At 44.0% G+C, this 13,938-nt stretch overlaps 1 protein-coding gene across 1 annotated transcript in view; it reads right to left on the bottom strand.

The window, feature by feature from the left end:
- SYN2 (synapsin II) overlaps positions 1-7,070 on the bottom strand; it is a 196,525-nt gene extending 189,455 nt beyond the window's left edge. Inside the window, exon 1 of the mRNA XM_030307425.1 lies at positions 6,548-7,070. Within this exon, the coding sequence (XP_030163285.1) occupies positions 6,548-6,945 (398 nt within the window). The 5' untranslated portion in view covers positions 6,946-7,070. The remainder of the gene's footprint in view (positions 1-6,547) is intronic.
- Positions 7,071-13,938: the final 6,868 nt, after the last annotated feature.

The following is a 13,938-nucleotide window of genomic DNA, read 5'->3' as shown; positions in this document are numbered from 1 at the left end:
ATAGTTTACCTAAGGATACACAATGGCACATTTTTAACGGCCTAATCATTTCTACCCACATCTTCATTTCCCAGGACAACCCACCTCTGTGTTCTCATAGCATTGTACACAGGCTAATTACCATACTATAATAAATCCTATTTAAATATCTGTCCTCTTTGGGGCACCTGGGTGGCTCAGTCAGTTAAGCATCTGACTTTGGCTCAGGTCATCATTTTATGGTTAGGGAGTTCGAGCCCCGCGTCAGGCTCTGTGTTGACAGCTCAGAGCCTGGAGCCTGCTTCAGATTCTGTGTCTCTCTCTCTCTCTCTGCCCTTCCCCCCACTCATACTCTGTCTCTGTATCTCTCAAAAATAAATAAACGTTAAAAAAATTTTTTTAAATGTCTGTCTTCTTCCCTCTTGGACTGGAGGATCCTCATAAACAAGGCCTATGCCCAACTTATCCTTATATCTCCAGTATCTGGCTTATGTTAGATGTTCAGCTGCACTGAACATATCCCAGTTAACTGTTTTACCAATTTTAGAGGAAGGTATACAACTCTGGAAAACTTACTGTTTGGGTCTCCACTACTTCTTGCTTAGCAAGATACTGAAAAGGCTAATGTTATTAAAGATCTGAACTTGGTACAGAAAGACAGGAAGCAATCTCAAGTAGAGAGGGACACTGGTAAAAATGGGTCCCTGAAAGGAAGGTCATCATTGTACCACAGTCCGACTAACCTTATTATATTTTTGGATTTTGATTACTAGGCCTCTAAGAATCTCCTTCAACCATTTTACAATAACCTTTCCTGAAACAACAATAACACAAATAAGACAGTGAAATTGGCGTGAATATAACATGATACTCGTGTGGCTCTTTTTAAAGTATTCATTAAAGAACTCTACAAAGAATCTTTAAAACAGACATAAATAGTATTTTTAAGGAGAAAAAGGATTAATTTGAGGGATCTGCTTAAAGAGTGACTTAAGAGTAGAAAGACCTCTTTAAGGAAGATGCGGTCGCAGCTATAGTGGAGCCCTGGATGCCTTGCTCCTGCTCCTGACTCACCAGTGTTCACTCTTGCCCAGGAACAAGATGATCAGGAAGCCACTCCACAGCCATGGCTTTTAAAAGCACTGGGAAAACACTCAGGAACCAGAGGCAGGAATTCAACAATTCAGAATAACTTTAACCAGCCACAACCCGGTATCTTTGGAGAACGTATGTGCTGACTTGACCAGAGGTACAAAGGAAAAGAATCTCAAAGTGAAAGGACCAGTTCAGTTGCCAAGACTCTGAGAATCACTAAAGGAAAATCTCCTTGTGGTGAAGGTTCTAAGACTTGGAATCATTTTCAGATGAGGATCCACAAGTGACTTACTGATTTTCAGTCCTTCTGGGATTGTTAAACAAATTACCTCCATCAGGATTGAGCCAGGAGTGAAGGATGAAGTCACCATTGCAGATGCTTAAATCAATCTTTTCAGTAAATTTTATCAGTTATTAAAAAAACAAAAAGAGTAGAAAGAAATTTGAGTTGGAGTCAGATGATGTAAGTTCTAGTCTCCATTCTCTAACTTCTTACTGGTGGGCAAATCATTCCATTTCTCCACAGCTAGATGATCATTCAGGTTCTTTCGAGTTCAAATGCGATAATTATAAAAGGAAAAGTCTCTATCAGTCCTTGAAAGAATCAGGGATGGAAAAAGATAAAAGTTAGAAAGGTAGAAAGATAGCAAAACAGAGGGACAGAGTGGTACTGTGGTATAGTGGGGAGAGATAGCTTAGAAGAGAGACTGAAGTTCTAGATTCCAGTTCTGGTTTTGCCATTAACTAGTTCATAACCTTGAACAACTCACTGTCCCCTCTTCAGATCAAGATTTCTCCCATTTATAAAGTACCCAGGTGATCTTCCAGCTCTAACCATCTAGAATTCTAAGCTATTGCCTACTGCTCTTACGAACAATGAAATTTTATGGAATCAGTGTGTTTATGTTCACCAGTCAGAAACAGGACACACAGACAAAATATTTAGCAGACAGAAACCTCAAACCTCATTTGAGCTTCCTCCCAAGTTCCAATTCAAATATTTTTCTAGAGCCTCTCACAAGCACTGGTTCAGACTACTATACTTTGAATTCCCCTATTCTTAATAATATGGCCAAAGTTGGACCATAAAAGAATGAAAGTAGGTGCTGCCTAGTAATTCATCAATCCAGTCTTTTCACGGCCTTTGTCTTTTCTACCACTGTACTTTCCTTATACTATCCATTCTCTGGACTGAGCCAAACCTATCTTTTTTTATTCGAATTCTTCAAGGTTCAATTCAAATCTCAATATTTCCATGAAGCATTCCCTTCCCACTTCTAGCCCGCACCCATTTTTCATTCTTTTAAACTTCTATAGTACTACACTGCTATGGTAGAGATTCAATAATATTTGTAAAAAGCTTATTAATACAACATTTCACATACAGCAGTTACCCAATAAATGACAGTAGTTGGTGTTGTTGCCACACCTTTAGCACTAATTACATACCGTTTAGTTCAGTGTATCTTAAATTTAATGTGCAGGTGAATCACTTAGAGATTTTATTCAAATGCAAATTATGATTCAGTAGGCATGAGGACCTGATAATCTGTAGTTTAATAAGCTCCTGGTTGATGTCAATGCTGTTAATCCAAGGACTATTATTCTCTGAACACAAGGGGTAGTTTTTAGTAAATTAAAAAAAAAATGTATGCTTATCTATCCATCTCGACAGAAAGATCTTAAGAGATACTATGTCTTTTTCTTAGAATATATACCTTATACAGAGAAGATGCTCCATAGACACCTGTGGATTTACCATATCTGCAGTTTCTAGAACATCTAGATAGTCTCTAGAATGCCTGTGCTACACTGATTTTCAAACCAAACATTGAGAGATGTTAAGATGAAAAATTTCACTTCATCACTGTTATTGAAATCGCTGAAAATGGAGTCAGGAAAATCTGAGAGAAAACTTACCTTTTCACCAGTGAGAGTGTAATATGCAGAAAAAACAACATATCCAAATGGACGTTTGTTCCTTGTTTAAACACAGAGATCATAAGTTCAGTGATTTTATTTTATTTTATCATTTTTTTAGAGAGAGAGAGCAAGAGCAGGGGAGGGGCCAGGGAGGGGGGAGGGGAGGGAGAGAGAAAGAGAAAAAATATCTTAAGCAGGCTCCATGCTCAGCATGGAACCTGACTCAGGGCTCAACCCCACAACCCTGGGATCATAACCTGTGCTGAAATCAAGAGTTAGATACCCAACTGACTGAGTCACCCACGTGCTCCTAGAGTTCAATCTTAACTGCACTTCAACCTTAGGCATGAACCTTAAAAGAAAACATGCATTGTCAGGCAATATGTATATATTTTTAAAATATTAACAATAATTACTAATAAGGGATATAATGATCTTGATTTCATTTTTTAGTGAAGCAGATACATTTTTTCAATGATTCTTCACTGTGCAATTAACTTAAAGATCTTTAGCAACCAATGAAAACACAGTTCAATCAAAAGAGACAGAAATATCCTCCCAATTTTCCCAACAACCTAGTCAGTGGCAAAGTCCCCAAATTCCATTGTTCACAATTACACTGGTAAACATTAGAAGTAATCTTAATCTATATTAAAGTTGCTCTGAAGGCTGCCTATTTAAAGCCCTTCTTTTAAATCTCCAATTATTTAAATGCTTGTTAAAACCCTCTTTATTTTAGCATTCTATAATTCAGATGAGACTGATATTCTTAAATTCTACTGGGAAGCTACACTCTGACTTCCTAGTCAAGCATCAGGAAAATAATAGTAGGCACATATGACACCTGCTCACTGAATGGTATCTAGACAGTTTAAACAATAAAACAAATTTACTAAAATTTGCCTTTAGAGCAAAAAGCACCTTGTTAAGGCACTCTGCTTGTCATAAGCAGGCACCTGCTCCTTAACTTACAGAGAACTTCCAATAAAACCATTCAACAATATTTAACTGAGATGTTTTTAACACATTTAGGCATGATATCAGACAAAATCTGCAATCCTGAGAATTGCTATTAAGTACAGAAACAGAGAAGCATCAAATGCTGTCAAGCACTAAACTCAAACTGGGTTTTTGAGTTTTAATAAATCAATGTTATTACTTCAGAGAAAATCCGAAAACAGCTGGGAGTCAGCCCAAAGGAAAATGGCTTCTATTACTTCCATCAGAAGTCTAGTCTCCAGGGCAAAGCAAATTCTCTGGTTCATGCCGGGCAGGCAGTCTTCCTAGAGAATAAAATACCCAAGAAGAGTTTCAAATCTCAAGCCACTGAAGCAGTTAGTGATAAACACAAATCTACAGCAGCCACATCATACACGTACAAATGAGTGTCTTCCTACCTGCAGGTACCTAACTGGTAATTAAACCCAAAACAAATGCCTTCAACAGGATAGGAGATCAGGACAAGGTACAGGAGTGTCAGATTCTTGCATAAAAAAATGAAGCACCAATATCATTCCCATTTTTCCCCTCCTTTTCCTGGCCTTTCTTCAAGACTCATCTTTTGTGAAGCTTTCTCCTATAACTCTGGCTCTCCCATTCACTTCATTTATTGAATGCCTGAAACACTAGTCTGAAATAATTCTAGATTCTTTTTTGTTAACCATTTCATGTTTCCATTTTGTCTCCCCAAATGTGAGCTCTCTGTAAGGCCCCTACAGTGCCTACCCTATAGAGGGAGCTAATTATTAATATTGCCAATAATATAATAACAAAATAGTAAGGGAACATAGCATAGTGGAGTGGCACTACTGGAGTCAAACGGGCCTAAGTTCAAATCGTGGGTCTACTATCTGCTGGCTCTATGACTTGGAACACGTTATCCATTTTTTGTAAGCCTCAGTTTTGTGGTAAGAATTTAATGAGCTATATATTAGAGCACCTAGTACAGGGTTTGACATACAACATATGTTCAGTAAAGCTTAGTTACCAACCTTTCTCACTTAATAAGCACTTGCTGATTTGAACTAAGAGTAATTACAGGGGGCTCCCTATGGTACCATCATATACTCTTAACTTTCCGCAAACACTCCTGCAAGTACCTTTGTCATTTCCTAACAAAGATCCCTTAAGATTTTTTATTCCACTGTTCTGAGAAAAGGCAACTACGCAAGTCACCCAAATGACTATTCAAAGTAGTCATATTAGGGGCCAGCCGGAGTGCATCTCCACATCTACATCTCACTTCCACCACACCCACGCCAGTACTCCCTCCCTCCAAGTCTCCCAGTGAGAAAATGATAGAGAAAAGCAGTGAAGCAAGCCAAAAGAGGAAATGGAGATAAACAGCTCTGTGGTCCCTCTGTGCCTCACTCTCGAGAGGAAGCACTTGGGTCCAGTCTGTAACCTCAACCCCTGTGAGAACAAAAAAAATAAAACCCTTCCCGTATTCCTGGGGCGGGGGCAACCAGGCTCTTGCCTCTTCATGTCTTCAAGCCCTTCACCCATCAATTCCACCATCACCACCCACCCCATTCATCCCCTGGGCCAACTTCCTGCTACATAAAATAGAACCTCTTTAAACTGATGTGTCTTAAATGAACCTCATTCAGCTTTTACCAACTAGAGGTAACATTTCCCCCCAGCCTTCACCATTCTAAGTTGAATATCCCTTAAAAAAAAAAGAAAGAAAGAAAGAAAGAAAGAAAGAAAGAAAGAAAGAAAGAAAGAAAGAAAGAAAGAAAGAAAGAATTTTTGAAGTTGCCATCTACTGCATGAAGGTAGATCTCTGTTTGTGCCCCTTTAATGATCCAGAATATTTTACCTCAGTCATCTTTCCAGCTGGAAAAGGCCATCACTTCCACAACCCCCTCCCACACACATATTTTTTCCTAAAACAAAAACAAATGAAAAAAATCCACAAATCCCCTCCCTGCTGCACAAAATACAAGAATTTTAATATTCTTAAATAGACTTAAGCCATGCTCCATGGGAACAAGTCTCTGTACACCTGGGCTTTCACATGTTTTCCTTGACCAACGTTGATGTCACTACGGATACAAGCCCTCATCCAGCCAGGTGAAATCTATCCCCACCACCCTCTCCCCGCACAACACCGATCTCCACTGCAAATTCACTCCGTGACTCACGATATAGAATTGTTGTTGGCTTTGAATGTTTCACCTGAGCTTTGATGTGTCTAGGCTGAAAGTCGGCTTCCTCTGCACCACCTCCCCTTCGAAAACAAACAAAACTCTATTTTTTAAGATTTTTCCCTGTTGCAGAAAGTAGCTCTTTTTATGTGTCGTGAGGGATTTGAGAGAATCGAGGAAATATTTCACCTCAGGATTCACCTTTCCCCCGCGCCCCCCCCCCCCCCGCCATACGCACGCTCACCCGCCATCTCCCCACTGCGGGACCATGCAGACCCCCCTTCTCCCGGGTCCGAAACGTTTCCTTGGCGCCCTGGGACCGCCTTCCCCGCGGCCTCCACAGCTGCCCGGCAGGCCCCGGGAGCCCCGAGCGGCGGCGGCGGCGGCGGCCGGGCACCTACCAGTCGGTGTGAGGCTCGTCGACGACCAGCAGCACCTTGGCCTTCCTGGCAGCGGCGGGCGCGGGCGCGGGCGCGTCCACCAGGCCGGCCGAGGCGGCTGTCTGCTTCACGGCTTGGGACAGCGAGCTAAAGAAGCTGCTGCCCACCGACGGCGCCGGGGCCGCCTGTGGCGCGGGTTGCGGCGCGGGAGCCGAGGCCGGCGGCGGCCTCCGCTCGGGGCCCGGCGAGGCGGCCGGGGGCGCCGACGAGGACGAGGACGAGGCCGAGGCCGCGCCCGGACCGGGGGGCGGCGGCGGCGGCTGCTGGGGCTCGGGCCGCTGCAGGTCGGTCATGTAGCCATTGGGCAGGTTGGCGATGAAGCTGCTGTCCGACAGCCGGCGCCTCAGGAAGTTCATCATCTGGCTTGAGGGGCTGGGGGCGCGCGAGGCGGCGAGGCCGGGCGGCGCGGAGGGCGAGACTGAGGCGGCGACGGCGGCTGGAGCGCTGAGGCGGCTGAGGCGGTTGAGGAGGCTGCGGCCGGGTCCGCGGCGCGCTAGCCCAGCAGACAGCCGCGGTGCACTGGGCCGGGCGGGCCGGGGGGCTGGAGGCTCCGCGCCAGGGAGCGGGCGGGGCCTGGGGCGGGGCCACTGCTCGCCCCGCCCCGCGCCGCAGAGCGGGCGCCGCCCCCGACTCGCCGCCTGAGCGCCGGGCGCCTAAGCCGCTAGGTCTGGGGTCTTAACCCGTAGGGACGGCCAGGTCTCCCGCAACCTGAGCGGAGCTCTGTGGGGAGAGCGTGGGAACCAGTCATACTCCCCGAAAACAGGGAAAAGAGGACCGAGACCCCTACCACCTATTTGGCTGGGGATGAAAGAGCCAGGTCCCATCCGATATGGAGACGAAGGAGACTGTCCCCACGCTCTTTGGAGGGAAGAGAGGTGTCAGCCTCCCCACCATGAGGTGAGGAAAAAAGCCAGTCCCGTGACGCTGGCGCGCGTGCACACACACACACACACACACACACACACACACACACTCCCTGTAGTGAGAAAGAAAAGAACCACCTCCTTTGCCAAAGCTAGGAGAAAGGTGCCATCTACTCATCCTCCGGGTGAGGGAGGAATAATCTGCACCCACTAGCGCACGCGCGCGCGCACACACACACACACACACACTCCTATGGTGAGAAAAAAAAATAACTACCCCTTCCTCAATGCTGGGTGAGAAAGACATCCCTTCCATCCCAAGGTGACGCAGACATGACCTAGTGGGAAAGCAAAGGGTCATCTCCTCTACTTTGGGGAAATAAGGTGATAGATCCCTCCACCGGGTCTGCGGGGTGCATTTTTGGTGCCTGCACTTTAGGGATGGCTCACTTAAGAGCTCCTACTTCTCGCCCCCTCCCCATGAACCAGAGAAAAGAAGCTATGTGTAAGGCTGGGGATCCCTTGCCTCCAAGTGGGATATCTAAGGGTCCCCCACAACTTCTGTGTTCACCTCTCTGTCAGGCAGGGCTGCAGCCTATGGAGTACCAAGAAGTTTATCTCTTCAAAATCCTTCTATTTGTTTTTTCCAGTTCATTCATTGGCTAGATCTGCCTCCACCTCCGTGAAGACCTCTGATTATCACCTTCCCATGTGCTCTCCCTAAATCTTGTATGACCTCTGGACCTTTGTTTTCACCTCTCATGAGATATACTTAATCCCTGTGTTGTATTGGTATTGGATTGGTGTTGTATTGGAACAGGACACCGCAGATATAGTACTTTATATTCAGGCCACTCTGGGTGATGTGCGACCTCAGGCAGATTAGCCTCTGAACCTCTTTTCTCTATCTGATAAAAAAGATAACACTTTAAAATTTTTTTAATTTGAGTATAGTTGACACACATCATTACATTAGCTTCAGGTGTACAAAATAATGATTCAACAAGTTTATATGTTATGCCATGGGGAGATAACACTTTTCAAAGTTGTTACATACACAGAATATATGAGATTGTGTATATATAAAGCACCCGGCACACAGTGGGTCTTCTAGTAGTAGTGGCTAGATTCTTATTTGAGCCAGTTCTCAGTATAATAATGCATAATAATGCAGTGGTCTTCCCATCTGCCATGTGCCAGGCAGTGGTAAGAGCTGGATAAACTGATATGAATGGGAAGTGACCCCTGTCTGTGGGAAGTTCATGATCTATATGGGACAGAGGAGAGTATGGGGAGGATAAACACAGGAACAATTAACCACAATAAGATGTGAGAAATGCTATAACACTGTTGGGCAAAGTGGGTTAGGGGCACCAAGGCATGAGGGAAGCATGGCTTCTCAGGGGGCACCTGGGTGGCTCATTTGGTTAAGTGTGGAACTCTGATGCTGGCTCTGATCTCGAGGTTTGTGAGATTAAGCCCCACATTAGGCTCTGCCCTGACAGTGCTGAACTTGCTTGGGATTCTCTCTCTCTTTCTCTCTCAAAATAAATAAATAAACTTAAAAAAATGGCTTTCCCAGAGGAGGTGACATTTGAAGTGGGTCTTGAAGCAGCTGTAAGAGTTTACCAGCAGAGAAATGGGGAAAGGACTCAGAGAAGGTATGGAGGAATGCTAGTTGATGACTCCTCCAAGAAGCCTTCCCTCAATCCTCCAAGGCAGACTAAGTGTTCATTACCTATGCTTGGTTTTGTCATAACCCCTTAAAAATTATAATGAAATATTCTGGTGACTTGTATGTAAGATTTTCAAGGATAGGATTATGTTTTAGCCATCTTGGACCCCAATATGAAGCACAGTGCTTGGCATGCAGTAAGGACTCAGCTGTTTGAAAGTTGAACTGTAATCTTACCCAATTCAGCTCTTGTGTCTGTTGGAGAATAAAACTGATATGTCACTGATAACTAAATAAATTCAATTTAGGGTATCGCCCTTCCTGGAAGTATTTTTTAGAGTGTCAGATGAATCTTTTACAAAGGTATGAATCTCTAATGATGGGATTTCATATACTGTATCACTTCGATTTTTCAGATGTGTGGTTATCTTTTTTTTAATGTTTATTTATTTTTGACAGAGAGAGAGACAGAGTGCGAGTGAGGAAGGGGCAGAAACAGAAGGGGAGACACAGAATCTGAAGCAGGCTCCAGGCTCCCAGCTGTCAGCACAGAGCCCAACAATGGGGCTTGAACCCATGAACCGCGAGATCAAGACCTGAGCCAAAGTCGATGCTCAACCAACTGAGCCACCCAGGCGCCCCCCCCCCCTTTTTAAATTGGGTTATCTTTTTTATATTTCACTAAGCAGTTCCCCTTAACCATTAAGGGTATAGTATATGTATAATATTTTTAAATCAACCAGTTAAAAAACATGTTGTGAGTACCTAATACATACAGGGTATTATGTTAAGCACTCAAAGGTAAACAAGATTCAAGAACGAATAAAACCCAAGTTATACCCTTAAAAAGACAACTCATAAACATGTGAACACATAACCAGCAATAGCAGGGCAGTCTGTGAATGACCAGAAAGTGGAGCAGGCAGTGAGTGTTAAAAGAGCCAGAGGAAGAAGAGATCTTTGAGGTGTAAGAGGATTTCACAGAGGAAGTACGGCTCAGGCATTGTGAAATGGGTGGAATTTAGATACCCAGGACAGGGTGGAGAAGGCAACCAATACAGAGAGGACAGGAAAAGCAAAGACAGAGAAGCTGGACTAGGCATGTGATAAAAATGTATTGATCTACTCCTCGAAGGCAAAGACCCCACCTGTGTTATCACTATATCCTTTAAGCCTTGGAATAGCACCTGGCATAAAGTATACCCTTAAATACTTGTAAGGAAGCTCTGAGAGGCTGTACTTGTATGTATGTTCATGTTGTTAGTGTCTATCCAGCTTTCTTTTTAGCTGGCAATCACCTCAAGGTGAGGGATTCTGTCTTCTGCCCCACTCAAAATGTTCTATGAAGCCTGATATAACACCTAACACACAATTAGTGTCCCAATCTTGGGTGTGAGACCAGAATGTTCCCAAAGAACTACTTAGGTTGAGATTGCTTCATTGAGACAATGTAGGCCCCCAAGACCATTGAAACATATTTATTAAATATTCCATGAATTTATTGTTATTTTCTGGTAGGTTTAAATAAGGATATTATTCTTATGGAAAAACAGACTATTTTCTTATAATTGGGAATGTGTGGTCATTAATCAGTTGTATATGAGCAGAAGATTTTGATTAGTTGGCACAACTATAAATCACATCTGCTTCAACCAGTATTCTCCATACTCCTCTGAGTCCTTGCCAAGAAGTGTCTGTGCAGCATGCAAAGACACGTGCTTGTAAGTGGGCTTGGGTTTTTAATGAGCTATAATGAAAATCTTTCCCTTATCCTTACCTGTGGATCCAGATTCCAGGGGCAGGAAGAATACAGCACTTTCAGTCTATCATATGTCCTGTTTTTTCTCTGGAATTGAAGGGGAAGCAGGCCTTGGAAATTCTACAAAATATACAATTCTGACACTATTTAGGCCTTTTCTCCCTATCTCCTTCTGAGACCATGCAGCCATTCCCAGCTCTAGGCAGAAGGCATTTCTCTCAAAGCAATCAGTGGAAAGGCCTCCCCCACCTTTTTGAATCACTCAATGACCGACTAAGTCAAATGTCAGAATTTCAGAGGTCTCTACTAGTTTTAGAAGCCCAGGACTGTGTAATGCTCTTCCTTGCATAATCTTTATCTTCCCACTGAGTTGTAAACACAGGCACACATCTGGTGACTGCAGATGAAAGAATCCTGCTAAAATCAGGAACGAATTTAAATGCTTTATCGCCTCTCTGATTTCTCTCTTCCCCTGAACAACAATGCAGCAAAGAATGCTCACAGGGAGAAAGGCAGACAGAGCTCAAAAAAAGAGCTTAAAGGAAAAGCTGACACACCAAGCCACCTGACCAAACACTTGTTGTCCAGTGTCCTCTCGAACGAGGGAGTTTGCTAGAACATGCCACATTTGGCCCTTGCTCACGTCTCAGGATCAGGGACCCCATTCAGACCCCCTGCCCTAAAGAGATGTAGGAAGAATTGGAAATTCAGAAACTATAGGTCCCATCACTACTTGGCTTTGCAATTTTCAACAAGTTGCTCAGTCTCTGGGCCTCTTATGTAAACAGGGAGGGACAGGTGTGCCTTGGGTCTCTCATGAGATAATATAAGAACACTTTGAAAGTGAAAAGCTTTACCAGAAAAGGCATCAATATTGCTTTCCACACGTATGTTACCTGTCATTTGGAGAACCCAACTGAATTGACTTTGTCACCTTCACTCGGGGGCCTTTTGTGACATCAGCCCTGTGGATGCCTTCCTCCTCCACCTGTGGATAGAGAAAAGCTGTGTGCCTGACACTGCATTCTCCATAGGTGGCCATGTCAGCTGGGCCAGTGTGCTGTAATTAGGAATCACACAAATAGAAGTTTAATTCTTAAATCTACCCCACGGTAACTGTGTAACTTTGAACAAATCACTTTCAGCCTCAGTTTTCTCATCTGTAAAAGAATGGTGTGATTATCATAATGACCTGGAAGGACTACTACCAAGGCTAAATAAGATCAAGTATATGAGTGTACCTTATAAGCTGTAAAGCACTGTGCAAATGTTAGCTATTAATATTCCTGACGCCAGGGGAATCACAGAACTCACCAGCACCACAACTAAACTACAAAAAAAGGACTCTCCCCACACACACTTATCCTAAAGCCACGCACCCAAGAGATTTCGTGAAAAGCATGAGGTGGGTCCTCTGCAGCTACTCCCAGGCTTAATCACACCTGCTAAAATGAATGCAACAATCCCTTCAACTAATGGCTTCTACCTCCCTGGGTGACCTTGAACAATGCACTTCTCTCTCCAGGCTTCCATTTCCTGACCTGGAAAATGAGGGAGAGGGACCTGAGCTGGGTGATCCCCAAGGTCTAGTGTTGTGAGATTCTGTGAGCGGAGCCCCACAGGGGGAAGTAAGCATCTGATGTCACCAGGCTGAGCCAGGCAATACAGGGGCTGAGTCTGGGGAGCAAACACTGAGCATGGCTTTAGGAAGAAAGACAGAGAGAGAAAGAGAGAGAAGCAGAGGCACCCAGGAAACTTCTAAGTCCAAGTCTTTCCCTGACTTCAAGGAGTCGGAGATGGTCCCCTTGCCAAGTCTCCATTTCTCTGACAGTATTGGGGACACAATAATGACTACAACTGATTAGATGCTGACCACGTGCCAGAAACTGCTCATGTGTTATCTCATTTAATCTCCCTCGGGGAGGAGTTAAATATCCCGTTTTTGCCATTGAAGCAATTAGACTTCAAAGAGGTTATTACCAACTAACATGAAATCTTAGAATTAAAAAATTGTGGAGATGGAAGGCAGGTCTGGTTGTTTGCAAGGCCCATAAGATTCCCCATTAGAATACTCTGGCAGTCCCCTTAGAAAGGTGCCATTCATCAGCAGCTTGCCGAATAAGTACATTTCATTGGAAGCCATGGAAGAAATAATGTGCCCTCCTGGGCTCTCAGCTTCCCTGCCATCTCCCTTTGCCCCAAATCCTGCAGATATAGGAGGCTTGGCATCCTGTATAAACATTCCTGCCCTCAGGAACAAGCTGGCTTCAAGCAGAAAGAATCAAGCTGGTGAAACACCCCTTCCCCCATACACCCTACTCCTACTCCCACCCAGCTTGGACCACAACTCCCCACAGAGCAGCTCCGGCCTCTTGTGGGATGCGGGTGTATTGTTTGTTGCTATGGTGATAGAGGAACATTACTGTCACGCACAGAGGAGCAGCACAGAGTGGGTCTCCCCCGCCTGAGAAACTCAGAGGATTCATCAGAGGTTGTTTTCTAGTAGCTTCCTCACACCACTTCATGGATAAGTGAAAGAGCATCCTTTCCACTTAGCATTCAACCCACCCCAGGGATTACACTGAGCTTTTTGTACTGAGTGGGTGTAGAAGACAACACCCTGTCTCTACTTGGTACAGTTCCTCTTCAAGGAGGCTCCTGCCAGGTAGTAGGAAGAGATATTTACAAGATGCCAGTGAATGAGCTGTTGTGTTTATAATCTTTTGACTACTCTTAGATTGTGAACCAATTAGATTTTTAGTGTCAACCCCCTGTGGGTTTATCCTCTGCCTCAGCTGCTTATTAGCAAAGCAATCTCATGCAATTTATTTAATGAGACTCAATTTATTTATCTGTAAAGTGGGGTTAATCACTCTTTGCAGAGTTTCTGAAGAAAATTAAGTGAGATCATGTATGAACAGTGCTCAAAACAATGTCTGGCACATATTCATGACAGCAATTATTTTAAAGAGGGAAATATAATGAAACATATGTTCTGAATTGGAGACAAATATTTGAATCCCTCGTTCACCACTTAATAGCTTAATAGCTATGT

This window comes from Lynx canadensis, chromosome A2 (genome assembly GCF_007474595.2).
Source record: "Lynx canadensis isolate LIC74 chromosome A2, mLynCan4.pri.v2, whole genome shotgun sequence".
Lineage (NCBI taxonomy): Eukaryota > Metazoa > Chordata > Mammalia > Carnivora > Felidae > Lynx > Lynx canadensis.
The sequence above is the reverse complement of the archived record's forward strand: the minus strand, read 5'-3'. Positions and strand labels throughout refer to the sequence as shown.